Genomic DNA, 25,803 nt, shown 5'->3' with positions numbered 1-25,803 from the left:
TCTACGATACACCTCCACGAGTCTACGATACACCTCCACGAGTCTAGGATCTACCTCCACGAGTCTAGGATCTACCTCCACGAGTCTAGGATCTACCTCCACGAGTCTACGATACACCTCCACGAGTCTACGATACACCTCCACGAGTCTACGATACACCTCCACGAGTCTCCGATCTACCTCCACGAGTCTAGGATCTACCTCCACGGGTCTAGGATCTACTTCCACGAGTCTAGGATCTACCTCCACGAGTCTAGGATCTACCTCCACGAGTCTAGGATACACCTCCACGAGTCTAGGATACACCTCCACAAGTCTCGGATTCACCTCCACGAGTCTAGGATCTACCTCCACGAGTCTAGGATCTACCTCCACAAGTCTAGGATCCACCTACACTGCTAATTATACCCCACGTTATTGTGCAGGGTGGGACGAAACGAGCTCTGTTGTACAATGTCTGCATCGGTGGGTGATATTGGATATGCGTCCGCCTGCGTTCGATGTCAACCCACTGTTTACGTTTGATCTCGATTAAAGGTCACATGACAGAGGTAAAACCTCAGATGTTTCAAACTCGAGTTATGATCTGCAAAAATATTTTCAAAGGGCACATGTCCTGTTGCACCCAAAAATTTAATCTGTTGTGGTGCTGTGAACACACGACTCGATTGCCAAAAAGGTAGGCCACAACGCTTGGATACAAACGAAAGCACTTTATTACAAGCTCGCACATCAGCACTGGGCGGGCTCGACCTTCGAGCCCGCATATATGTCCCGAGGCCACGCCTTGCCCCCGGGCGTGGCCGATCGGCCGAAAGGCGGGGCATGTATCTCAGTTCCACGCCCGGACGCTTGCGCCACCCACTGGTGCGCGGAATTATTGATCATTGTGCCCGCCACACTGTCCATCTTTGCACAGCAGGCCATTGTGGTGTCAAATTTGGTTGTTGTTGTATCACTTCGGACAGTTCTCTCGAACAAGCCTGTGACACAAAGACAGCGGATCGATCTCCCAGAAACGACCCAGAGATCCCCCCACATCTAGGATGGTGTGACCCACCTTCACGAAGTCAGGGCCACGTCAGAGTTGGAGAAAGAGAGAAACAGGGACAAGAGGGAAAGGGACGGTCCATGGGGACCAATCGGCACTCTGACCCTAATAAAGCGCTGACCTGACGAATCCGGGTGCAGGACAGAATGGGGAAGATTTTGCCCCCGAATTGCATTGGGGGGAGGAGGGGGAAGGGTTTGACCACCATGAAGAAGCATCCGCGATATTTACTGTCAAGTTTGATTGAAATCCCTTCTTTCGTTCACAAGTTGTGGAAACCAAGATTTTAAATTAAAGGTCACATGACCACCTTTTCAACCCAAAATCGAACCAGTTCATATTTGCATTACAGTTCATGCCAATTTTGTTATCATACCAATTATTACAGTTCATACCAATAAGCCAATCCCATAAGCAGTTATTCTGGAAACGAAAGTCTGGTACGGACGGACAACCGGACGGACAACCGTCCTGCAGAGGCATGAAAACGTGCACTGTATACTAATTTTAATAATAAAATGCTCACTATCACCTTGCTGTTCTACCTGAGCTAAATAATTGCTGATTAATTCTACCTGAGATTTTTCAAGTATATTGCTTGATCTTGTGCGTTATTTTGTCTGTCTGTCTATCTGTCTGTTTGTCTGTCTGTCAGTCAGGCGCCTACAGGTCACAATTTTCAACCGATCTTCACGAAATTTCACCAAATGGTAGAGTTGATCATAAGCAAGAAGCTTATTGTTTTTGGGATCAAAAGGTCAATAGGTCAACATAGGCCAAAGTTCACCAACTTTGTCGAATTTGTAAAATCCTCAATTTTCATCCGATTGCCTTGAAATTTTAAGAAGATTTGTGCTACTCGAGCTGTGGACATTCAGAATTTTCGCATACATCGAAGCCTGTATCTTTGCGTATTGACACGACGGTGAATAAACTATCATGCGATTTACTTCAGGTGTGTGCCTTACTGCCTTATTATTATGGATTGATACTTATTGTATCAATGGATTATCATGTATTCATTGGATTCTTACCGCCGACCATAATACCAAGCTTCCCTACTCTACATTCACTATGCTATCCCTGGTCATCATGCGGTCCGCATATGCATCTGGAGGCATTTTTAGTGTCGCCCCCTTCATCAGTTGTTTTCCAGACAACCACGAAACGTCATCAATAAGCAGTATCAGTTCCATATGCCAAGCTTACCCATTTTCGAGAGGATATCTCTGATGGTTTCGAAAATATTTTGGGTTAATTTCGGAGAAATTCATTGAATTTTACAGTAGGTACGTACGACAAAAGTACATTTTTTACATTTCCGCTGCATGATGTGTGCGTAAGTAAGAGCCTTCAAAACTGACAGGGCCACAGAACCATGGGAGGTCTGTGCCTAGCATAAATTCCTAGGCTGAATTATATGTACTGACGGAGATACCACGCCGCAAAGTCGGCACCGGAGCTAAACATCCTCCTTTTTGACTCTACATGACCTAGTTTGATGTGGTTGTTCACGGAAACTGGCAGGATTTCAGAGTTAAACTCTTAACACAAGGTCAGGCATGTTATATACAATAGAAAAATGCATAGAAATCGTAGTCCCACGAGTTCGGAACTAAACTCATTTTTTTGGCACTATTTCAGGCCTCAGCTTGAGGCCTACATAGGAACTCAGTTATTTCATTATTATGTGTTTTAGATAAGGCCGTGTTTCCAATAGTTGAATCTGCGTTGCATCAATTAAATAAAAGTAGGTCCCCAATCCAATTCCGGCCATTTTGCCAACCTCTCTCTCCCAGCGACGCCATTACGCGCCTCTGCCAGCAGCAGCCGCCTCAGCGCTCGCTCAAGCCGCCATTAACCATGCGGTCAGGCCCGAGGAAAAAGGGGGCGGAACGCCAAGAACAAGGTGTGGCCTGTCAACCAGCCGTCAAAGGCGTGGCCGGTAAGCCCTCACCAGCCAACCAGGGCTGAGGGAATATCAGCGACGGGCGTGGCTTTATGAAGCGCGGAGTGATCTTGGCTCACATGATATAAGCGTGAACGAAAAGCCCTTTCACAGGACTGGTGGGAGAGCGTGCATTGTTGCACGGACTTGTTGGGGGACTTACGCGGTGTTGGAGGCGCGCACATTTGCAAAGGACTCGTGCGAGAGCGGCGCTATTAACGGGACTTCTTTTGATGAGAGAGAGCGCTGGTTGGACTTGGTCGGCAGCGTGCATTTCAAACGGACTGGTGGGAGAGAGCGCATTTGAACGAGTTTGGTTGGAGACGCGCTTATTAACGGGTTTGTCCAGGAGCGCACGCGGACGGGACACCAGCCTCCCACCCCCCCCCCCCCCCCCCGGCCATATGTAAGGTCCGCTTGCGCCCAACGATACACAGAGCTGCCTGCCGGGTTTTTGTCCGCTGAACCGGAGCCTGGACTGGAGCCTCACCTGGAGCCTGGACCCCATCACCGGACCCTCTACCTGACCACCTACCAGCTACAATCCCCGTGTGAGTGTGTATGTTTGTCTGGGGTATAGAATAAGACTGCTTTAAGACTGCCCTGTGTCCTGCTTCTTCTTCTTCCTTTCTTGTACATTCTTTCCTTTCCCCTTTTTGTTTGTAATAAATTCACCTGTTCTTTCTGGTTTCATCTTAATCCTTTCGCTTTCGTCTTTTCTCAATTGAGTACCTGTGGCACGATTAGGAACCGCTTAGAATCGGGTTTAGTCTCATTGTTAACGGCTCGGATCGAGGATTGCCATCCGCTCGGCGTTTTCCATCGTATCCGTGGTTCGAGCGGGAGCGGGACGGCCAGCTAAAAAGACAAGGGGATTAACCCCCCCCCCCCTTGATAAGGGGAGCGCCGACCCCAGAGATCTGTAACAATTGGTGTCGGGAGTGGGATTTGAAGCCCGAACCAAATTTTTTATCATCTGAACAAATTTGGTCAAAATTTCGAGCGGCCGAAATTTTTATTAAGATCTAAATTAAATCGTGCCATGGATAATCAAGGCGATCGGGTGCCGGTGGGGGGAAATGAGGAGATAGAAGAAGAGTTAGAGTCAACCCAGGACCCCAGGGAAGAAGTGGGAGTAATGGAAGAGGGAATTGAAGAAGATGTGGTAGTGGGGGTTGTAGGCGCACAAAATGGCGGCGCCTCGCACATGGCGACGAGGGCCGCGCCCGCTGTGCAAGTGGGAGGGATGAATATCCAGGACCTCATTGCGCAGCTGCAGGCAGCCATGCAAATGGGGTTGGGAAACCAAATTGAGCAATTGGGAAGTCAAATTGGGGGGTTAGAAAGTAAATTGGGGGGATTAGAGCATAAATTAGGGGGTCAATTGGAGGACGTAAATGGCCAGGCCCGGGAAGTAAATGAGGGGTTAGCGAGGGACAAAGCCACGTATAAAATAAAAGCATTGGAGAGGGAAAGAGACCGCGAGTTGCGCGGGAGAGGCACACGGGTACGCAACGAGGTAACGCGGCTTGAGGAGCGCGGGTTAAGTGAGGCTGAGCAAAGCGCAGATACGTGGACCGGGGTAGAAATCACGACCCGGGGTATAGAAAAGCCGACGACCGCGGAAATGGAAAATTTTATGTGAGGTGCGCCAGCGGTCGTCGAGCTTAATAAGGAAATCAAAAAAATAGTGGAAATTGGGTTTGGAGAGATGGCAGGCATGGAGGCATTATCGGAGATTGAGATGGAATGTACTCAAAGTCTGAATTCACATCATGATGCCGTACTTGCTAATCCTTATAAAGATTTGCAGGTGCGTGTGGAGAAGAGGATCCCAAAGGTAAGCCGGGCGGTATTTGGCGCGAAAAGATTTGGCGCAAAAGTGTTTGGCACAAAAGGGTTTTTCGTGCGCTTGGGATCCAGATGTCATCTCACTCATCCAGACTCACTCATCCAGAGTGAGTGATATGTTGATGATGGTGAAAATGATGATTGGAAAGCTCTTGGTGAACGTCATCTCGGGATATGCTCTGCAGGTTGGTCGGAGCGATGAAGAGAAGGACACATTCTGGTGTGCGATAGAGAAGCTGATGGAAAACGTGAAAGATGAGGAAGTTGTTATGGTAGGAGGAGACCTACATGGACATGTGGGAAGGAGTATGGATGGTTTTGAGGGAGTTCATGGGGGTTACGGATATGGTGTGAGAAATGGAGAAGGTGAAAGGATTTTCGAGTTTGCTGATGGAGCTGATTTGTTGATTTGTAATACTCAGTTCCAGAAAGAGGATAATAAGCTTGTTACATACACGTCAGGTGGGTCGACGACAACCGTTGACTACCTGATGGTGCGTAGGCGAGATAGGGGGCACCTCCGGGACACAAAGGTGATTCCGGGGGAGAAGGCTGTTTCACAGCACCACTTGGTTGTCTGCGACATAAGGGTGAAAGGTGCGAGGAGAGCTCAGCGGGTGAAGTACCAACCGAGAATGAAGGTGTGGAGGTTGAAAGAGGTGACAGTAAGGGAGGCATTAAAAGAGAGGCTGAGTAGGGTAGAGGATGATGTGGTTGAGCTTGAAAGTGGTTGGATGTCAATGAAAGCTAGTCTGTTGGGAGCCGTTGGTGAGGTATGTGGATGGACAAAAGGACCACCGAGGCACTCGGAAACATGGTGGTGGGATGATGAAGTTGGAAAGAGGATTGACGAGAAGAGGAAGAAGTTCAAGGAGTGGCAGAAGGCGAAGGCGTGCTGATGGCGTGCTGATGAGGAGGGGAGTGTCGTTGAAGCTGAAGGGAAAGGTGTATGCTGCATGTGTGAGAAGTGTTATGATTTATGGGAGTGAGACATGGGTAATGAACGTAGAGCAGCAACGAAGGCTGGAAAGGGTGGAAATGCGAATGGTTCGGTGGATGTGTGGAGTATCGTTGAGAGAGAGGAAGACAAATGATGAATTGCGAAAAATGATGGGAATAGAGCCTGCGATTGATGCTGTGAAGAGGAACAGGTTGAGATGGTTTGGTCATGTGTTGAGGAAGGATAAAAGTGACTGGTTGAGAAGAGTGATGGAAATGAATGTAGAAGGAAGTAGAGGACGGGGAAGACCAAGAAAGACTTGGCTAAAGATGGTGGAAGAAGAAATGCGGGCAAGGGGGTTAACGAGGAGAGTTGCTGAAAATAGGGCAATATGGAGAAGATTGTCATGGGGACCGCAAGGCTAACCCCCGCTCTAGCAGGGAAAATGGCTTTAAAATGCATGTTGTTGTTGTTGTTTGGGATCCAGGCGTCACCCGGGCGCTCGTAGGAGGTCCGTGGTGCGCTGTGTGAGTGGAAAAGGCACGCGTGTGCGAATGGCGCCAGAGCGCGAGTGTATTACAGAGAGTGAAAGCGAATGCACATCGGAGCGTATGTGTGATGAATGCGGTACAGAGTGTGCGTTGGAAGAGAGTGGGATGGATGAGGAGAGTGTGTGAGAATGCACACCTGAGTTGGTTGTGGAGCACGTGATTCGGTGTGCGACAGGGGATTGCACACCCGTGGGTAGGTGTGCGCTGAGTGGGTGTGCAACAGAGTGCGCACCCGTGAGTGGTACGGAGTACGTACCGGGAGAGTGTGCGCCAGGGTGTGCGGCTGTGCGCAGGAGAGGTGTGTAACCGAGGAGTGTGTGATGACAGTGTGCGAGTAGAATGGCTGCGCAAGAATGTGTGCGAGAGGAATTGTATGGAGACGCCTGGATGTGCGAGTAAGAATCGTAACGCGTGGTGTGAGCATGCGAGAGGAGCATCGAGGTTGACAGGGTCAGCGGTTAGGCCGACGTATAGCCGACGCGAGCTCTTGGGGCGCGGCGTTCTTTGTGTGCTGCGGGGGCCAGCGGGCATCGTTGCCGCGTCGCTCCTGCACGGAGCGCCGTGCACAATTCGGGCCGGGCTCTGCCCTGTATGGTCGGTGCCGCGTCGTAGCGGCGATCGGCACGATTTTGGGGGAGAAAGGCCAGGTCGGACCTGCGCCCCCTGGCGGGAGCGGTGTTCCGACTGGGTGAGGTTGGGTCATCGGGCCGGAGACCGCAAGGGTCTGCGCCGAGATGGACCTTGGAACCTCGGACCGGTTATGCCTCCTCCCCAGAATCGAAACTGCCGGACGGACCCAACCAACAGGAGACTGACCATCCGCATGAATAGCCGGCTTTTCGAAGCCGAGCTGTGAACATGCATTTTACCGCACGAGAGGCTCAGAATAGTGGACCAATAGTAGTCGTGATGGCGATCGTGATGTAGAGGGATGGTAGCTCTACCATCCCTCACATCCTTTTGGGCAGAGGAGCAATAGATTATGGGGTGGCAGTACAAACTAGCCCGGGAGGGTTAGGATAAATGTATAGGGACCTAGAAATGACCATAGGTGACATGAGAGTTAAGTAGTGACAATTGTACAAGTAGTGGGGACGTAGAGTAGAGTAGTTGGATGATAATGACGAGGCAGTGCTTAGTTTAAGGGATGACGTGGAGCACCAGTATTAGAAGGGAGTAGTTCGTTAAATGATGCTGTGTGTATGAGAATCTTTGTGGTGAGGGTGATGAAATGAGGAATTGGAATGAGAGATTCCTGGTAGTGCTGGTGAAATGAGGCAATGCTCGAGAGGGTTGTGTGTCATTGTGTGTATGAGTGCATTGACTTGCATGGTGTGCGAATGGTCTGGAATGAATGGTGTGGAGTAGATGGAGTATGGATTGAGTGGAGTGGAGTGGATGGTGCGAAGGAGTGGATGGGGGAAGGATGGACCCATTCATGAATACCCAGGAGGGTAGTTTAAAAGTAGGTAGAGGGAGTAGGTAAATTTGGTTGGATATTGACATCTGTGGTGCGGAAAGTAGCAGGGTACTGCTTGGATGGGTGCATTAGTGAGTGGAATGGCTGGGCGTGTGGCCTGTTAGTGAGAATGGTTAAATGGGCACTCCGCCACTGATAGTCTGTCGGCCAGGTGAGGCCGCAGGTAGGTTCTGGGAGCCAGGTAGTAGAGTTCAGTGGGGCCCGTGGATCCCGAGAGAGGACCCGGGTAGCCCGATGCCAGAGGGGGCATTAGTGGGGTAAGGGAGCCAGAGGGCCTTCCCCAGGTTAGGGTGAGGAGCTAGGTAAGCTCGGGTGGCAACGACAGTGGCGGAGGTGTGCAGATGAGCGGACCTGCTGGTGAGCCACACGACCCAGCCCCGAAATTGTGCAAGGGCACGGAGAAAAATCGGGGGAGTGGGATCCCAAATTGGTAGAGCACCACAGTATGTTCAATGTGAATTGGTTTTTAGAACCGCATCGTTTAATGATGGCCAATGGATTGGCAGGGCAAGACCCCGGGTAGTTTAAAGAGTTAATGTCATTTAGAAGATAGTTATTCGGAGAAAATCTCTTCGCACCATCTGCATCCACTCAAAGGTGATAGAACTCCACACCAGGTTTTGTGAACTATTTGGAATGTAAAGACGCATCATGACGGAGTGTGACATTGTTTGATATTCCATCTCTTCCTCCTTAGGAGGGATTGATGACGAATTTGGTATTAGGGGATGGGAAAGACAAGACGTTAGCGACGAATTTGTAAAGGTGTAAATTGTGTAAATACGGGGTAGGGGCAAGGGTAGAGTAGGTGACATGGGGGGTGACGAACGCTAGGGACGAGCTTTCTCGGCTCGCTCTCCTGCGCCCTTCATGTCGCATTGCCTTGTTTTGATATGTACCCTTGCGCCCTTGCCCCCGCTGATCTGCTTTGTCCTCCTTCCCCACTCATGGACCATTGTTCTTTTGTGCCCGAGGGGAGTGTGCAGGTGTCCGCAGTTGTGCGCCCGCACCTTTGCTGCCTCCTGCCTGCACTGATGCACCACATATGGACCACACGTTCTGTGGCCTAGCACCACTTAAGGACCACACGTTCTGTGGCCTGGCACCTCTGCTGGGACCGACCATTGTTGCCAGCGGTATCTGGCTTGCGGACCACTGTTTTAAGTGGCACCTATGCCCAGCAGGTGGACCACCTGAATTGGCCTTGCTGGCCATACAAATAATAAAAAGCAGGCGCGGTGTGTGCCCTTTTATTAATAAATAGTAACATCAAGCAAGAAGATCAAGGCAAGATACATCGGCCCAGCAGAGAAGCAAGAAGACATCAGACACCATTTATTATTTTGAAATGTGATGACTGTGCATTTTTGGTGCTTTTGGTGCATTTTTTTTCTTTTTATGGTGCTTTATGGTGCATTTATGGGTACATATGGTATGGTGTATCGGTGCAGTGCATGGCAATGGCATTTTTCCTCTTTTCAAACATCTTTTCTTTTCCCGCAAAAGACAGGTCCTGGGTGACGGTGTAAATAATTAGTGTTTTGTAAATAATGCTCCCCACCAGCTAAATGTTTAGTTTGAAGACCATTCCGTAATTCAGTTAATTGTGGGCGTGAGTCAGTTAGATAGGATGCAACGCAGCAGGTGGGACATATCTAGTGTTAAAACTGTCGCACTCAGGGTGAGGTTAAAAGTAGAGGGTAACTACACCCAAGTGTCACATTAATTTAAAAGATAGCCCTTTTATTTCGGCTCGGGCCGAGCTTGGAAAAAGGGAGGGTGCAGTGTTGCGGTTTTAGAACCCACGCTTTTGTAAATAAATAATTACTTGTAAATATGACATTAAAGGTTGAAGGTTGCACCCCTAGTTAGTCCACAAGCAACACGTAGGCCACCATAGGAACTCAGTTATTTCATTATTATGTGCTTTAGATAAGGCCGTGTTTCCAATAGTTGAATCTGCGTTGCATCAATTAAATAAGAGTAGGTCCCCAATCCAATTCCGGCCATTTTGCCAACTTCTCTCTCCCAGCGACGTCATTACGCGCCTCTGCCAGCAGCAGCTGCCTCAGCGCTCGCTCAAGCCGCCATTAACCATGCGGTCAGGCCCGAGGAAAAAGGTGGCAGAACGCCAAGAACAAGGTGTGGCTTGTCAACCAGCCGTCAAAGGCGTTGCCGGTAAGCCCTCACCAGCCAACCAGGGCTGAGGGAATATCAGCGACGGGCGTGGCTTTATGAAGCGCGGAGTGATCTTGGCTCGCATGATATAAGCGCGAACGAAAAGCCCTTTCACAGGACTGGTGGGAGAGCGCGCATTGTTGCACGGACTTGTTGGGGGACTTACGCGGTGTCGGAGGCGCGCACATTTGCAAAGGACTCGTGCGATAGAGCGGCGCTATTAACAGGACTTCTTTTGATGAGAGAGCGCTGGTTGGACTTGGTCGGCAGCGTGCATTACAAACGGACTGGTGGGAGAGAGCGCATTTGAACGAGTTTGGTTGGAGACGCGCTTATTAACGGGTTTGTCCAGGAGCGCACACGGACAGGACACCAGCCCTCCCCCCGCCATATGTAATGTCCGCTCGCGTCCAACGAAACGCAGAGCTGCCTGTTGGGTTTTTGCCCGCTGAACCGGAGCCTGGACTGGAGCCTCACCTGGAGCCTGGACCCATCACCGGACCCTCTACCTGACCACCTACCAGCTACAATCCCCGTGTGAGTGTGTATGTTTGTCTGGGGTATAGAATAAGACTGCCCTGTGTCCTGCTTCTTCTTCTTCCTTTCTTGTACATTTTTTCCTTTCCTCTTTTTGTTTGTAATAAATTCACCTGTTCTTTCTGGTTTTGTCTTAATCCCTTCGTTTTCATCTTTTCTCAATTGAGTACCTGTGGCACGATTAGGAACCGCTCAGAATCGGGTTTAGTCTCATTGTTAACGGCTCAGATCGCGGATTGCCATCCGCTCGGCGTTTTCCATCGTATCCGTGGTTCGAGCGGGAGTTATTTCCCTGCTTTACGGTCGGGTTAGTAAGTAGGTATTTGGGACTACTTTGACCAATGACCCTAGCTAATACCGACCGGAAGGAGCGTTATAACTTCTAAGGACTTGGAACGGGCAGCTAAAAAGACAAGGGGATTAACACCCCCCCCCCCCCCCCCCTTTGATAAGGGGAGCGCCGACACCCGAGATCCGTTACAATATCTTGCTCACAGACAGACAAACAGACAAACAAGAAAGACATCGTGCAAAGCACGATACTTGCGAAATCCCCTCAAACAAATTTGACCTTAAAATAATTGGTTGTTGAATTAAATGACGAAATCTGCAACGCCTCTTCAAATTTCAAGTAATTCGGATGAAAATTGACAATTTTAGAAATTTGTCCTATGTTGACCTCCAGAATAATTGGTGGTTGAATTCACTGAGTTGATATGCAAACCTTCAAAATTTCAAGTCAATCGGATGAAAATTGACAATGTTAGAAATTTGTCCTATGTTGACCTCCAATATAATTGGTGGTTGAAGTCACTGAGTTGATATGCAAATCCTGTTAAAATTTCAAGTCAATCGGATGAAAATTGACAATTTTAGAAATTTGGTCTATGTTGACCTCCAATATAATTGGTGATTGAAGTCACTGAGTTGATATGCAAATCCTGTTAAAATTTCAAGTCAATCGGATGAAAATTGACAATTTTAGAAATTTGTCCTATGTTGACCTCCAGAATAATTGGTGGTTGAATTCACTGAGTTGATTTGCAAACCTTCAAAATTTCAATCAATTGGATGAAAATTGATGATTTCAGAAAAAGTTGTTGACCTTTAGCCTAATTTGACCTTTTGACTTCAAAATTAATAGGCTTCTTGCTTATGACCAACTCTACCTTTTGATGAAGTTTTGTGAGGATCGGTTTAAAATTGTGACCTGTAGGCACCGACATACAGACAAACAAACAGACAGAATTACAGACCAAACCAACCAATATACTTCGGAATGTTTGATTTCGCAAGTACCAAACAGGGGTGGAAGTAGAATGGAATTCGGTAGAGCGCATACCTCCACCAGGTTGAACAGTTTACGTTTTGTATCTTACTGATGGGCCGGGTCTGCATCCGGACCTTAACCAAAATCTAATCACTTTGTTCTTGTCAACTTCCCAACTCATCCACCAACTCTCAATGGTGAAAAATCACTTTTATAATTTTCGGATCCACAGCCGGATCTTCACCATAATCGACTCAATTCGTCCTTGTCGCACACCCAACCTGGCCACCAAGTTTTGTACAAATCAGTTCATAACTTTTTTGAGATATCCTGCTCACAAACAGACAAAGAAACGAATAGACAGACAAACAGGGGTGAAAACATGACCTCCGTCCACCTTCAGTAGCAGAAGTAAAAATGTGAGGAATATTCATTTCAAGAAAAAGATGAACAACATGTTACGGAGAGGCATCAGGAAGAGCGAAATTAGCCATTGGATCAAGAATAGCATCCACCTGGAATAAATGGAACCGACCAGGTGTTATCACGAAGTACAGAAACATTACATTATCTGTAAAAGGTTGATGTTATGAAGCCATCTGCATCAGACCGAATTGAGGTAAAGAAGCGAAATGTGGACACTGCCCATTGAAGATGTAAAAATAATTGAAAGAACACTGATGAGAATGATACGATGCATGAATGGATTGTCTTTGAAAGAAAGGATATTGAGTTCAGAAATCAGAAAGAGAATAAAAATCAATGTGAGTGAAGAACAACTTGGGAAGAGAAGACTTGGTTTGTATGGTCATGTCTCATGTGCAATGGAGGTCAGAAGATTAAGCTGTGAAGAAAACAATAAAGCAGTAACAGGAGGAAATCCGAGAGGACGTCCAAAAAACAAGTGGATTTATAATGTGAAGAAAGTTATGGAATGTTTGGGTTTGTACGAAACTGACACATTGGATAGATCTGTATGAAGGAATGCCATAATCGATCAACCACCTGAAAAGGAGAAAATGGTCATAAAACAGTGATGGTGGTTTTTGTTGTTAATGCTCCTTTCTACATTATTTTATCCTTGTTCTTCCTGTACATTTATTAGGGTCCATTTGGAAACAAGCCAACCGGGTTTGCTTTTCCTACATCCTCAACACAGGGCTTCAGTGGAACTTTATTTGGCAACAAGCCTGCTGAGTTACCTTTGCTTGGGAGCACAACTTTAAATTTCAGTGAGTAATGCAAAATGTTTAATTTATCTTCAAGCAGTATTTCTTGTCATATTCTCTACAACAGCCTTAACCAAAGGCTTTCTTTTTGTCTTGCACATCTTTTGTCCTGAAAATTATGTTTGTTGTCAAATTTTGGATGGGGGAGAATCTTGAAGCTTTCTTTCCATGACATCTACAGACTTGGCATTTAATATGGAATATATTTTTTGTGGGGGTGAACTTACTTTTCAAGATGTCTTAGAACCAAAAGTTCATTGGAATTATGTTGAAATTACTCTAGATTTTGTTCATGTGACCTTTAAAAGAAACAAAAACCACATTTGACATTTCGAAACAAATAAATTGATCCTTGAAAGTGATGTAAACCGATATCGAACTCAATTCATGGACAGTACTGTGTTAAACTTCTGTACGTTTTCCAGAAGTGTCTCTTTATTTTTCACATTAGCCAAAAATTTTTTTAACAAAAACAAAAGTTAAATTACGACTGGGATTACGGACAGTAAAATTACAGTTCAGTACTTCGTGTAACCCCCACGAGCATTCACGAGAGCACGTACACGTTGAGGCATGCTGTTCACGAGATTTGCCAAGGTTTGGACAGGAATCGCTTGCCATGCAGTGACAATAGCCTGCTGCAATTCATGCACAGAGGTCGGCTGCTGGTCGAAGTGGTCGATTTGACGCGTTAATTCTGCCCACAAGTTCTCTATCGGATTCATATCCGGTGACATGGCAGGCCACTCCATATGCTCTACACCACGGTCAGCAAGAAAGTGTTGGATCATGCGGGCACGATGAGGCCTTGCATTGTCATCTTGGAAGACAAAGTTTCCTCGAAAGGCTGCACGAGCAAATGGAAGCAATGTTTCTTCCAGAATGGCCCTGTACTTGAACTGGTTCAGGTTTCCATTCAGAACAACCAGGTCAGTTTTGCCCCCTGCATGAAAAGCAGCCCAAACGGTCACCCCACCACCTCCAGCTTGGACTCTTGGCACTATACAATCCTTGTTGTAGGCTTCATGCACTTGTCTGCACACTCGGACGTGGCCATCTTGACGATAGACCAGAAATCCAGACTCGTCACTGAAGATCACGTGATTCCAGTGTCCTGGCTGCCATTGACGGTGCTCTCTGGCCCACTGCAATCGGCGCTGGCGGTGTTGTCTGGTCAGGCATGGCTTTCTCAGGGGACGCCTGGCACGATAGCCTGCTTGAACCAGTCGTTGGTTGACTAGCCTTCTGGATACAGGCACATTTGTCAGTTGCTGCCACTCAGCCCTAAGCCGATTAGCTGACTTGGTACAGCCATTGCGGATTAACCGGTGCAGCTGGCGATCATCCCTCCTTGCGGTTCTGCGGGAACGTCCTGGCCTCGGTATTGGAGTAGGGACACCCCTCAGCATTTCGTTTCAGGATCTTTGACACCTGACCTTGAGTGATGCCATACTGCCGAGCAATAGCACGCTGTTTCATGCCGTAACTTAGTAAAGCCACCACTCCATGACAAACAGCATTGTCGAGGTGACGGACCATCTCCAGAGGAAGCGGCAATAACTTTTGGAGACGTGCAGCAGTTGTTTTCCACTAATACAGAACGCAACAACCCTTGTATACCCGACTGTGAAGCCATTCATCAAATGCACCTGTCCGTACATTTTGCCACGCCACCTGTGATATAATCCTGTTGTTGACTTCTTGCTGCGACAGACAATCAGTGACATGGTTCTTTTAACAAATAAATCACCAAAGTGGAAAAGAAACTCACCAGATTGATATACTGAGTTAAGAAAGTAAATCCAAGTCAAGAAAAAAAAAAAATTCCATATTAAATGCCAAGTCTGTATATTGGACACTGAAAATTTCCACATTTGGTTAAATATAAACATATTGATGGTAAAGACTGTTGTTATTTGTAGAAGTTAGGTTATTCCTGATTTTTTTTGTTTTTACAATGTCCTTCAATTCCAATTGGTATATTATGAGAATTGTGATTGCGTCATTTATGTATGTCACCTTTATCACATAGTTTGTTGGTATAATTTTAACTTTGTTTTCCCGTGTTGGGATTTTGACCAAACTTGGTATAAGTACACATTATGATGCAAAGACAAACTGATTATATTTATGGTTTGATGTCAAGACGCCAAACCTTCTGTAGAACATTTTAGGGTCCCATAGGATGTCCGAAGGTAGGTGGGAGGTTTCATAAATTCCTCTACAATTAAGATTTTTAGTTTTGATTCCAATGAAGTATTTCTTATCCACCCTTGCTATTCGGCATATGTCTGTGTTGGTTATCACTTCAGAATGGCGTTTATATTGGTTTGCCTCATGAGTGTTTGTAACATTGTATTTTGTCATTAATGGTATAGTATTATGAATGGAATGATGCTGTTTGGAATGAAAATATAGAGAGATTGAGTTTCAATGAGAAAGAGGAAATGATGTAAGCAAGGGGTGGAGAAGAAGGATTTTTTTTTCTTTTTACCGATCGGAATGGAAGGCTGCGACTTTTATTCATCCCTCGTGGACGATTATAATAGCTGCAGAAGCCGATTGAATTCTCACCAAATCGGTATATATGTATGTATATATACATATACATATATAATGTTGTTTTTTTTGTAATTTTAGGGTACATGATCTAGGCTCGTGGAAGAGCTAGGACACAGAACAGATCAGGACACAACATAACAAAGGGAATGGCAAGAGAAAGGGTAAACGGCAATAGCAGGGCGGATGGAGAAAGTAGACGGAGACAGACAAACAAGGGATGTAGGTTGTTGTTAGGGTTAGTTTGTTTAAATCGCCATTTACTGTTATCTTGGTTTGTTGAAATTGTGACACATTTTGTGCTGTTGACATTGGATGATTTTCATCCCATTCTCTTGGACGAAGATCTTGGAGGAGCTGGGAGTGGTGCAATTGGTGCAAAACTTGGATCAGGTCTTCCTGGTGTAAATCCCTTCACAGGTGAGAAGAAAAGTAAGGATTTAGTGGGGTGCCTGGACACTGTCATTTCAAATTGATGCAAAAGTTTCGTTTTCAGTACCAATTTGAAGGTAAGGGCCGAAAGAACAATTTTGGTTCGAGTGCCAAGCACTCATATAAAAAATTTTTTGGGGGGGGGGGGGGATTTGGATGATTTTTTTCGTCACGAATCTTTCCATACCCACCTGCGTTGTCATCCAAAGGGTCCCTCAACTCTTGTATCAAGTCAGATTTGTTGGTATACATCGTGGAAGCCAGTACGAGTCGCGCCATTGCTGTTGACGAGGTGCTAGTTGCGCCAGATGTTTACGACTTCATTGTTATTGACAGTGGAGTACTCATGCACTCACTTCCTGGTACAACTGTCCAAGGAAACACCTTTTGATTCATATTCCGACAAGGTATTCTGCCCAAGAGTTTGCCACGACTTGAAAAGATCGACAAGAGTAGACATTGTCTGGGACCAGTATTGTGCACTGACAATCAAAGGAGGCACAAGGGAAAAACGAGGACCAGGCACCCGACAATGTGCATCTGGTACTGCCAAAATCCCAGGAAATTGGCAGAAGTTTTTGGCGAACGTTGACAACAAGAAGGAACTGTTCTCATTCCTGTCAAAAAAGATAACAGAAGGACAGTTCCCAGATGACAAGGATGTCTACATCACTGCAGGTGATCAAGTCCACCATGTTGGAAACAGTCCACCAATGGATCAATGCAACCATGAGGAAGCTGACACTCGTGTCATCGTACATCTCCTCCACGCCCTCCAAACATCGTCACTTGGGATGGTTCATACTGGACACAGATGTTGTCGTAATTCTTCTGAGTAATTTCCATCACATCAAGGCTCTGAATCTAGCCACAGAAATCTGGATCTCCTTCAAAGCGGGAAAGACAACCAGAATGATTTCCCTGAACACGATCGCCACAAACCTGGACACGACAACGTGCAAAGCCATGGCCCTCTTCCACGCATTCACTGGATCAGACAGCACGTTTTCCTTCAAGTTTAAGGGTAAGCGATACTGCTGCAAGTTGATGCATGAAGTGCTATATCATTCACTATATCATTGGGTCCGAGTATAATTGTCCAGTTTATTTTAAAAAAACATGTTTCAGCTTACCAGGCCGATGACCCTTGGTCTTTTTTGGTGGATATGCACCGATACCGGCAAAATTATTGCTTCTATGGGCAATATGCTTGGAATACAAGTTGCTTCTCCTGATCCTGAATCCATACATACCTCATATGTTCAGATGGATCATCCAATCAAAAGTTCTAACAGTTTCTATATTTTGCATAGGCCGGTGGGGGGTCGGGAACCCCCCACGTCCCCAGAAGCCCCATTTTTGATCTGAGTGCTTGACACTCAAACCAAAATTGTTCTATAGGCCCTTACCTTCAAATTGGTACTAAAAACTAAACTTTTGCATCAATTTGAAATGAAAAGAAAAAATTACCCATGCACGGGCCCCCCACTAATTGCATTCCTAACCACAGTAATCTATTGTCATTAAGTAACAAAGTGGTATAATTGCTGAAGCTTATTTTCAAACAGCTGTATTTAATCAATGGGCTTATCGATGAATAAGCATTTAAGGTGTTTTTTTTTTTTTTTACATCCACCATCAAAGGTGGATGGAGGTTATGTTTTCACCCCTGTCTGTCTGTTTGTTTGATACAAGTATATTTCTTGGTTGCGTTTGTTATTCCTGTCTGTCTGTTTGGCACTCGCCTACAGGTCGCAATTCTAAACTGATCGTCATGAAACTTCAACAAGTTGTAGAGGTCGTCACAACTGAGGAGCCTATTGATTTTGAGGTCATCTGGAGGTTGAATTTCTAAAATCGCCATTTTTCATCCAATCGACTTGAAAGTTGAACAGCATTTGTACATTGAGTCACTAAATCGGTAAAACTATTTTAAGGTCAAAAGGTCAACTCAAGGTCAAACTTCCAAAATCATAAATTTTCATCTGAAAACCGTCCATTTTCATCCGATTGACTTTTATTTTTATTTGTATACAAGATCGAGGCTCGTGTAAGAGCCAACATCAATCACAAAAAAAACAAACCGACACACAAAACCTAAAATAAAGGGAGCGGCAGACAAGATGGGAAGAGAGGGGGAAGGACACAAACACAACATTTGAGAGCAGGGACATCGGGAGATCTGTGGGAGGGAGAGGGCTTGGGGGGAGGAGGCATGGGAAGGAGGGTGGGGGATGGGAGAGGTATAAACATATAAACATGGACACAGCTAGGACTTCCAGGAAAGAAGTCTGTATTTCAGAAAAGTGGATCTGGGTGTGAATTAACAGGGTGAGTGAGGAACATTAACATAGAGTGAGGGAGTTTGTTCCAGAGGTGGGCGTAAAGAGGAGTGAAGGTGTGCAGAGAGTCTTGATTTTGGCAATTTCACCAGAAGAGGGTTGCTAGCAGATCTTGTGCGACCTGCAGGAATATTTGGGGGATAGAGCTGGGGGAGCTAGGCCGGATAGGAGTTGGAAGAAGACAGAAAGACCACCTACCTGCCTTGGGGTGAGTGAGTGAAAGGCCCTTGGAGTTAGCTTCATCGTGGGAGAGTCCAATGATTCTGAAAGCTTTGGTTTCAACAGCATGAAGACGAGCTAGGTGTGAGGCAGGAGCACCAGCCCAGAGGGGAGAACTGTATTCCTTTGAGCTGCGGATGAAAGCCTTGTATGTGATGAGGAGCTCAGGTGTGCCAAGGAAGGACTTCGCACGATGGAGGATGCCCATTCGGCGTCTGGCTTTGGAGGCCAGCTTGGAAATGTGGTTTTCCCTGGAAAGATCATGGGAGATAGTGAGACCCAAAAGTTTGAGTGACAGAACTTCTTAGAGAGGATTGTTTAGAAAGTAGATGGGAGGGTTGTCCAGTCAATCTTTTCTGAGAGACATCGTAAGAGTGTGAAATTTCTCAGGATTGAAAGACATGTTCCACTTGTTTGACCAGTCTGTGATTTTGCCCAGGTATGCAGAGAGTGAGGAGGCTGCAGACTGTCGATGTGATGGATGAGGTATGGAGCGGCAGAGTGGAGTCATCAGCAGGGAGATAGAGAGGATTTTCAAGAGAGTCAGAGAGATCAATGATGAAGACCAGAAAATGCACAGGGCCCAGAACACTGCCTTGGGGAACTCCAGCCTGTACAGGAATGGGAGATGAGAGAAACCCATTCAAGGCCACACATTGACTTCGACCAGAGAGGACGTCCGCAAGCCATGCTTGGAGATTTCCATGGAAACCAAAGGAGGAGAGTTTGGTGAGCAGAGCGGGGTACCAGACCGTATCGAAGGCATGTGATATGTCAAGGGTGACGGCTCTAATTTCCTTTTTGACATTGAGGACCTCCATCCATTGTTGAGACAGCAGAAGCAGCATGTCCAGAGTAGAGTGACCTGGTCTGAAACCAAATTGATGATCAGAGATCAAGCCATTGGAGAAGAGGAAGGATTTGATATCTGAAGCAATGATGGATTCCATGACTTTGCTGTTAATTGGGAGAAGGCCGATTGGTCTGTAGTTGCAAGGTTCTGTTTTTGCACCTTTTTGTGTAAAGCGGTAATGTTGGCCGATTTCCAAGCTGATGGCAGATGACCTTGAGCAAAAGAGAGGGTAAAGAGAACAGAGAGGCTGTGAAAGAGTGGCAGAGCAGGATTTTAGGACCCGTGGGCTGATGCCGTCTGGTCCAGTTGCAGAATCAGTCGAGGGTTGACAGAAACTTCTCCACCTTGTCAGGAGAGAAGGGCACAGTGTCCAGGAGCAGCTGGGTACGACTGGGTACGGTGGATACAGAGAGGGACGGGTTTGGGACACAAGATTTTGAGGCAAACACAGAGTTGAGGCATTCAGTTTTTTCACGTGCGGGGTCAGTTGTGTAGCCGTTTGAGGTAAGGGAGGGGATGGAGGGGTAGCAAACACCAGAAACAGATTTGTCCAGACGCCACCAGGATTTGGAAGAGGGAGACAGGTTTGAGAGTTCAGTCTTGAGAGTAGAGATGTATTGTTTCCTGGCTCTCCTGAGGGTGGACACACACTTGTCCCGGGCTTTGTGAAAGGAAATGAGATTTCCTTCTGTTGGATTTGCCTTCCAGGAGGCGAAGGCAAGTTGTTTCAGGGCAACTGCCTCACCACAAGATTCCTTGTACCATGGGCGGGAGGAAGGGTATGACAACTGAAGATGATATGGGAAAAATCTGTGCATGAGGGAGAGCAATTTACTTTGGAAGAATTCCCAGGATGAGTTTATGTCGGAGGCAGTCGAGATGAGAGACCAGTCGAGATGATTGATGGCTGCTTGAAGACCGTGCCAGTTGGCCTGGGTGAAATGCCAGACTCGTCGACGCTGAGGAGGCTCTGGGAATGGCAAGAGAGATGTCCACTTTAACAAGCATATGGTCAGATTAACCGATTGGAGTAGAAGAAGAGCAGCAGACATTTGCAGGGAAGTTTGTCATAACCAAGTCTAGTAGAAGAGAAGATACTCCATTGACTTGGATCCGGGTCGGGAAATTGACAGATTGTGTCAGTCCCAATGAGTTGCCGAAGTCCTTTGCTGAGGAGCCATGGCTGGTGCGAGAGGTACCCACACCCAGCCAGCTTGCATGATGACAATTGAAATAACCACATATGAGGAAAAGCGAGTTGGGATGAGTAGATAGAAGTTGGTCCATTTTATCAGACACCGTGATGTAGGTGGAGTCATCACTGTTTGGTCGACGGTACAACACACATATGAACAAAAGGTGGGAGCGAAGGGGAAGCCGTAGCCAGAGGTACTCCTGGAGGTGAGGTGGAGAGAGGGCAGTGCAGGGCGAGTGAGGAAGAGAGTTTTTGATAAAGATAGCAACCCCACCTCCAGGACGAGGCTCAGGTCTATCATACCGGAGGAGGGAGTAACCAGGGAGAGATATTAAGGAATCAGAGACATCATGAAGGAGGAAAGTTTGTGTTTAGCCGATCAAGTCTGGTTTGTCTAAAGCAAACTGTATGGAGAGATCAGTCAAGTTTGAGTGAAGGCCCCAGATGTTTGAGGTCCATGCCGTTAAAGAAAAGGAATGGGGAGCATCAGATGCAGGACAGGGGAGGGGAGGGGTAGGGTAAGATGTGGAAGAAGAAGAGGAGGAGGAGGTAGGGAGAGCTGTTGATAGTGTGTTGGAGATTTCAGAATAGCTAGGAGAAAGGGAAGGATGAGGAGGACAAAAGGTTTGATGGTGATTGGGTGAGGCACATTGAGGTGTTGTTTGAAGGGGGGCAGAGCGAGGAAGAAGGTTGGAGGAGATGGAGGTGAGAGTTGGAAGGGAGAGGAAGCGGGAGGACGCTTTGAGGTGGAGGGGAGAGAGGGAAGAATTGGAGAAAAAAAGGAGGGTGGGGAGATTCGAAGGGGAGGGGTGAGGGGGGAATTTAGGAGGGGCGGGGGAAGTTTGGAAGGGATGGGTGATGGGGGAGATTTGGAGGGGAGGGATGAGTTTGGTATTTAGAAAGTGCTGGACGATTTGTGGAAAACGAACATTTATTGCAAAATGAGTTTCTTGTGATTTACAGAGAGTTGGAGCTGCTACTGAAATGCTTGTTTGCCAAATTATTAGGGTACCGCATACCTTTCAGGCTGCCGCATACCCACCTACCACATGCCCTATTGTTTTTGTTAGGTTACTATTATTCTTCCACCTGCATTTTGGGGGTTTATTCCTTTTAAAATCCTTTTTTTTTGCAACCGTTGGTCCAATTGATGCAAAAAAAATTTTTGTAGGAGCACCACCTGTTTCACATTTTTATGATAATTATGACGTCATAGGTCTAGTGGTGCAGGTGCCTTCTTGGAAAAAGCAAAAAACTGCCCCTCTATATATCTGAAACTGCTCCATGGAAAAAATTGAAACATGGCTAATTGTAAAGTACTCCCCATGGGGAATAACATATGCTATGTCATGATGATGTAATGGGTGCCTCCATTATGATGTCATAATTTGACAAGTAGAGCACCTGATCCGATCAGTTTGAAATTTCTTGTCATCTACACAAAAATTGTATGGGAGAATTAAATTGATGATATCGGTCACATGGTTTGGCAGCCATTTTTTTTTTTAACATAAAACTTAAAAATCCCCTACCTCCGAAACGGCTGAACAGATCGTTGTGAAACTTAAAGGATGAGATCGCCTATCCATGACAAACAAATAAATATTCCGGCCATTTTGTCATAGGTCACATGGTTTGGCAGCTATGATTTTTTGAAGAATTAAAAAATGAATGAATGATCGTTTTAAGGCCATTTTCTCTGCTGGAGCAGGGGTTAGCCTTGCGGGTCCCATGACAATCATGGTTCCCTGTTTGAGGCAATGTTTTTATGGCCGGATGCCCTTCCTGGCACCAAATGCCTGGATTTTTTAAAGAATAGAACCTTTAAAAAGCAACTCCTCCAGAAGAGCTGTACAGATCGAGTGAAAAGTTCACACAGATGTTCCCTATGCCTTGGGGGTTATCATGGTGTTCCCGAATAATTCATAGGTTACATGGTCTGGCAGCCATGGTGGATTAAATGAAAATCTAAAAACAATTCTCTCTTGAACCACTCGATCCATCCATCGACATCAAACTCAAAATTATGAAGTAGTCGCCAAGGGGAACACATGTTTAAAATTTCAATATGATTGGTTGCATGGTCTGTTAGCCAGAATTTTTTTTATTGTGTGAAGAAGAAGAAACTCTGCAATATTATCTTCTCCAGCCATGTGAGTTTTCAGTATATCTATTAATTACATACTGTTTGAACTCGGTGGCATCCTGTTATGTACTATTAAGAATGTACTTTTCGACCCTTTGGACTGCTGAGACCGCTAAGACCTCTGAAGAACCTTTAAGACCCACACGACCCTTAAAACCATGACCCTGAAATACCATGAAGAACCAGAGGACCCCGAAGATCCAAGGGTCCCAAAAGACCCTGACTATCCCTAGAGACCATGAAGACCCCGATGACCCGAAAGACCCTGAGGTCCCAAAAGATAACAAGGACTCCGAAGACCAAAAAGACCCGAGCATCCTTAAAGACCATGAATACCAACAAGACTTTACCCCAATAATACCATGATAACAAAAAACACCCTGAGGACCCAAAAGACCCTGGTGACCCAAAAGACCCTGATGACTCAAAAGACGCCGATGACCCAAACAATTTTGATGATCTAAAAGACCCAGAGGCTCCTCATTAAAAGAAGAAAGAATAATTAAAGTCCAATACTGAATTCAGTTTTATAAAGAGGACATCATGTGTCACACGTGTCTAATGAAAGTGGGGTTGTATCAAAGCCAGTCGTCTTGTGGTACCCCGGTCATCACTGCCAGTAGTTATAAAGTGGCAGTTCTAGTTATTATTATTACCATATTATTTTATCGTTTTTGGCCCTATTTCTCAATGGTGAAGAATCACTTAAAATGGCATTTGGATCTGGTCCGGATCTTCATCAAAATAGAATCAATTCGTCTTTGTCTCACACCTAACCAAATAATAAATGACTCCACTCTCTGCCGCTCCATACCTCATCCCTCAGATCGGCAGTCTGCAGCCTCCTCACTCTCTGCAGACCTGGACAAAATCACAGATTGGTCAAACAAGTGGAACATGTCTTTCAATCCTGACAAATCTCACACTCTTACTATGTCTCTCCGAAAAGACGGACTGGAAAACCCTCCCATCTACTTTTTCAACAATCCTCTCCAAGACGTTCTGTCACTCCAACTTTTGGGTCTCACTATCTCCCATGATCTTTCCAGGGAAAACCACATTTCCAATCTGGCCTCCAAAGCCAGTCGCCGACTGGGCATCCTCCGTCGTGCGAAGTCCTTCCTTGGCACACCTGAGCCCCTCACCACATACAAGGCTTTCATCCGCAGCTCAATGGAATACTGTTCTCCCCTCTGGGTCGGTGCTCCTGCCTCACACCTAGCTCGGCTTCACGCTGTTGAAACCAAAGCTTTCAGAATCATTGGAATCTCCCGCTATGAAGCTAACTCCGACGGCCTTTCACTCACTCACCGCAGGCAGGTTGGTGGTCTTTCTGTCTTCAACCGACTCCTTTCCGGCCTTGCTCCCCCAGCTCCCTCTGTGCTCAGTCCCCCAAATATTCATACAGGTCGCACAAGATCTGCCAGGAACCCTCTTATGGTTAAACTGCCAAAATCAAGACTCTCTATTCACCTTCACTCTTTCATTCCTCTTTTCTCCTGCCTCTGGAACAAACTCCCTCACTCTCTTCAATCCCACTCCTCCCTCCAGGTCTTTAAAACAGCTGTTCACCACCATCTCTTATCTCCCCCGCCATCCAAAACCTTGATCTTTTCTACCCCTGTTAATTCACCCCAGATCCACTTTTTTGAATACCAACTTCTTTCCTGGAAGCCCTAGCCATGTCCATGTGTTTTCTTTGTTTTTTTTACCTCTGATTCCCATGCCTCCTCCCCCTCCCCCCCCCCCCCAAGCCCTCTCCCTCCCACAGATCTACCGATGTCCCTGCTCTCCACCTTGTTTCCCGCTCCCTTTATCATGTTTTATGTGTCAGTTTGTCTTTTTGTGATCAATGTTAGCTCTTACACGAGCCTCGATGTTGTATACAAAAAAACCCCCAAAAAAACTGTCCACTAGGTTGCGTCCCTAACTTTTTGAGATATCCTGCCCACAAACAGACAGATTAATAAGGGTGAATACATAACCTCTGTCCACCTTCAGTGGTGGTGGTCACGAAAAGTTCTCTGATGTTTCTACAATGTTCTTTGTAAATACAATTAGAATGTTGTTTATTTTGTCTGTGTTCTGTTGTAATTTTGTTTTGTGCCGGCAATCTTATTGCCCTACTTTCAGGCTTTGGGACAGCTGAGGTATCACAATTTGGCCAGAACAGGTCTTTTGGAGCCCCCTTCCTTGGCTCTATTCCCTACAGCTTCCCTGCCTCAAACTATCTACCTGGCACTAGTGGAGCAATTGTAGGTGAGTAACTTCAGTGTCGGCTGTGGATCGGGGTCTTGCCGATGCAAATAGCAGTCTGCCTGTTACGGTGGAAATAGGCCTCGATTCGGAACATGTATTTTGTAAAGCCTGCTGGCTGAAGTTATAACTTTTTTTTTTGTTCACCTTTGAGTTTTGCTTAATCACAACTTTGTGCACACTTGCTTTGTGTAGCAGAAGGCTTGCCTCTGCAGCATGGGAAAGTTGCAAAGCAGCTGGAGGCTTTGGCATTGGCTCCCTTTGGTGACTCTCCCCTTTTTGCTTGCCCTCTTTCCTCATCTCATAAAAAGGATAAGGTGAGCCCACTTGCACCTTGCACAGATTTATGCTATGGAACTCATGGCGAAGCATGTGTCCATGTTATTTTAAACAAAATGACATTCAAAGACGTCATTGTACTTTTACATGAATAACCACCCGAAAACATTTGCGAGCGAGCATCATTATTTTACATTTGCATCAACTGTGTAATTTTGCACTATACCTTGTTTCTTTCAAAAACCAAGTGTAGGCCCTCTCCCCTCATCCCTTATCCCTCTTTCCTTTCATCCTTCATCCCATTTCCTATCTCCCATGCTCCCATAATCATGCTCCCTTGTTTTCCTTATTATTGTCTTTCTCCTCATTTGTAAGACATAAGCAATCAATGCACATTGCACAGCCACATCTTTTAAGTTGCAAACTCGGAACTCGGGGTACAAATACAACTTTGTGGGGGAGGGGAGGAGGAGGGATAACACAAGCT

At 46.1% G+C, this 25,803-nt stretch overlaps 1 protein-coding gene across 1 annotated transcript in view; it reads left to right on the top strand.

The window, feature by feature from the left end:
- The window catches only part of LOC137424738 (nuclear pore complex protein Nup98-Nup96), an 88,911-nt gene that overhangs the window by 44,556 nt on the left and 18,552 nt on the right, over window positions 1–25,803 (top strand). The window contains exons 9-12 of the mRNA XM_068112496.2: window positions 12,912–13,038; window positions 15,940–16,014; window positions 24,915–25,040; window positions 25,233–25,354. Coding sequence (XP_067968597.2) covers window positions 12,912–13,038; window positions 15,940–16,014; window positions 24,915–25,040; window positions 25,233–25,354 — 450 coding nt within the window. The remainder of the gene's footprint in view (window positions 1–12,911; window positions 13,039–15,939; window positions 16,015–24,914; window positions 25,041–25,232; window positions 25,355–25,803) is intronic.

Source organism: Myxine glutinosa, chromosome 4 (assembly GCF_964187855.1).
Source record: "Myxine glutinosa chromosome 4, kmMyxGlut1.1, whole genome shotgun sequence".
NCBI lineage: Eukaryota > Metazoa > Chordata > Myxini > Myxiniformes > Myxinidae > Myxine > Myxine glutinosa.
This window is presented reverse-complemented; position numbering and strand designations above follow the sequence as displayed.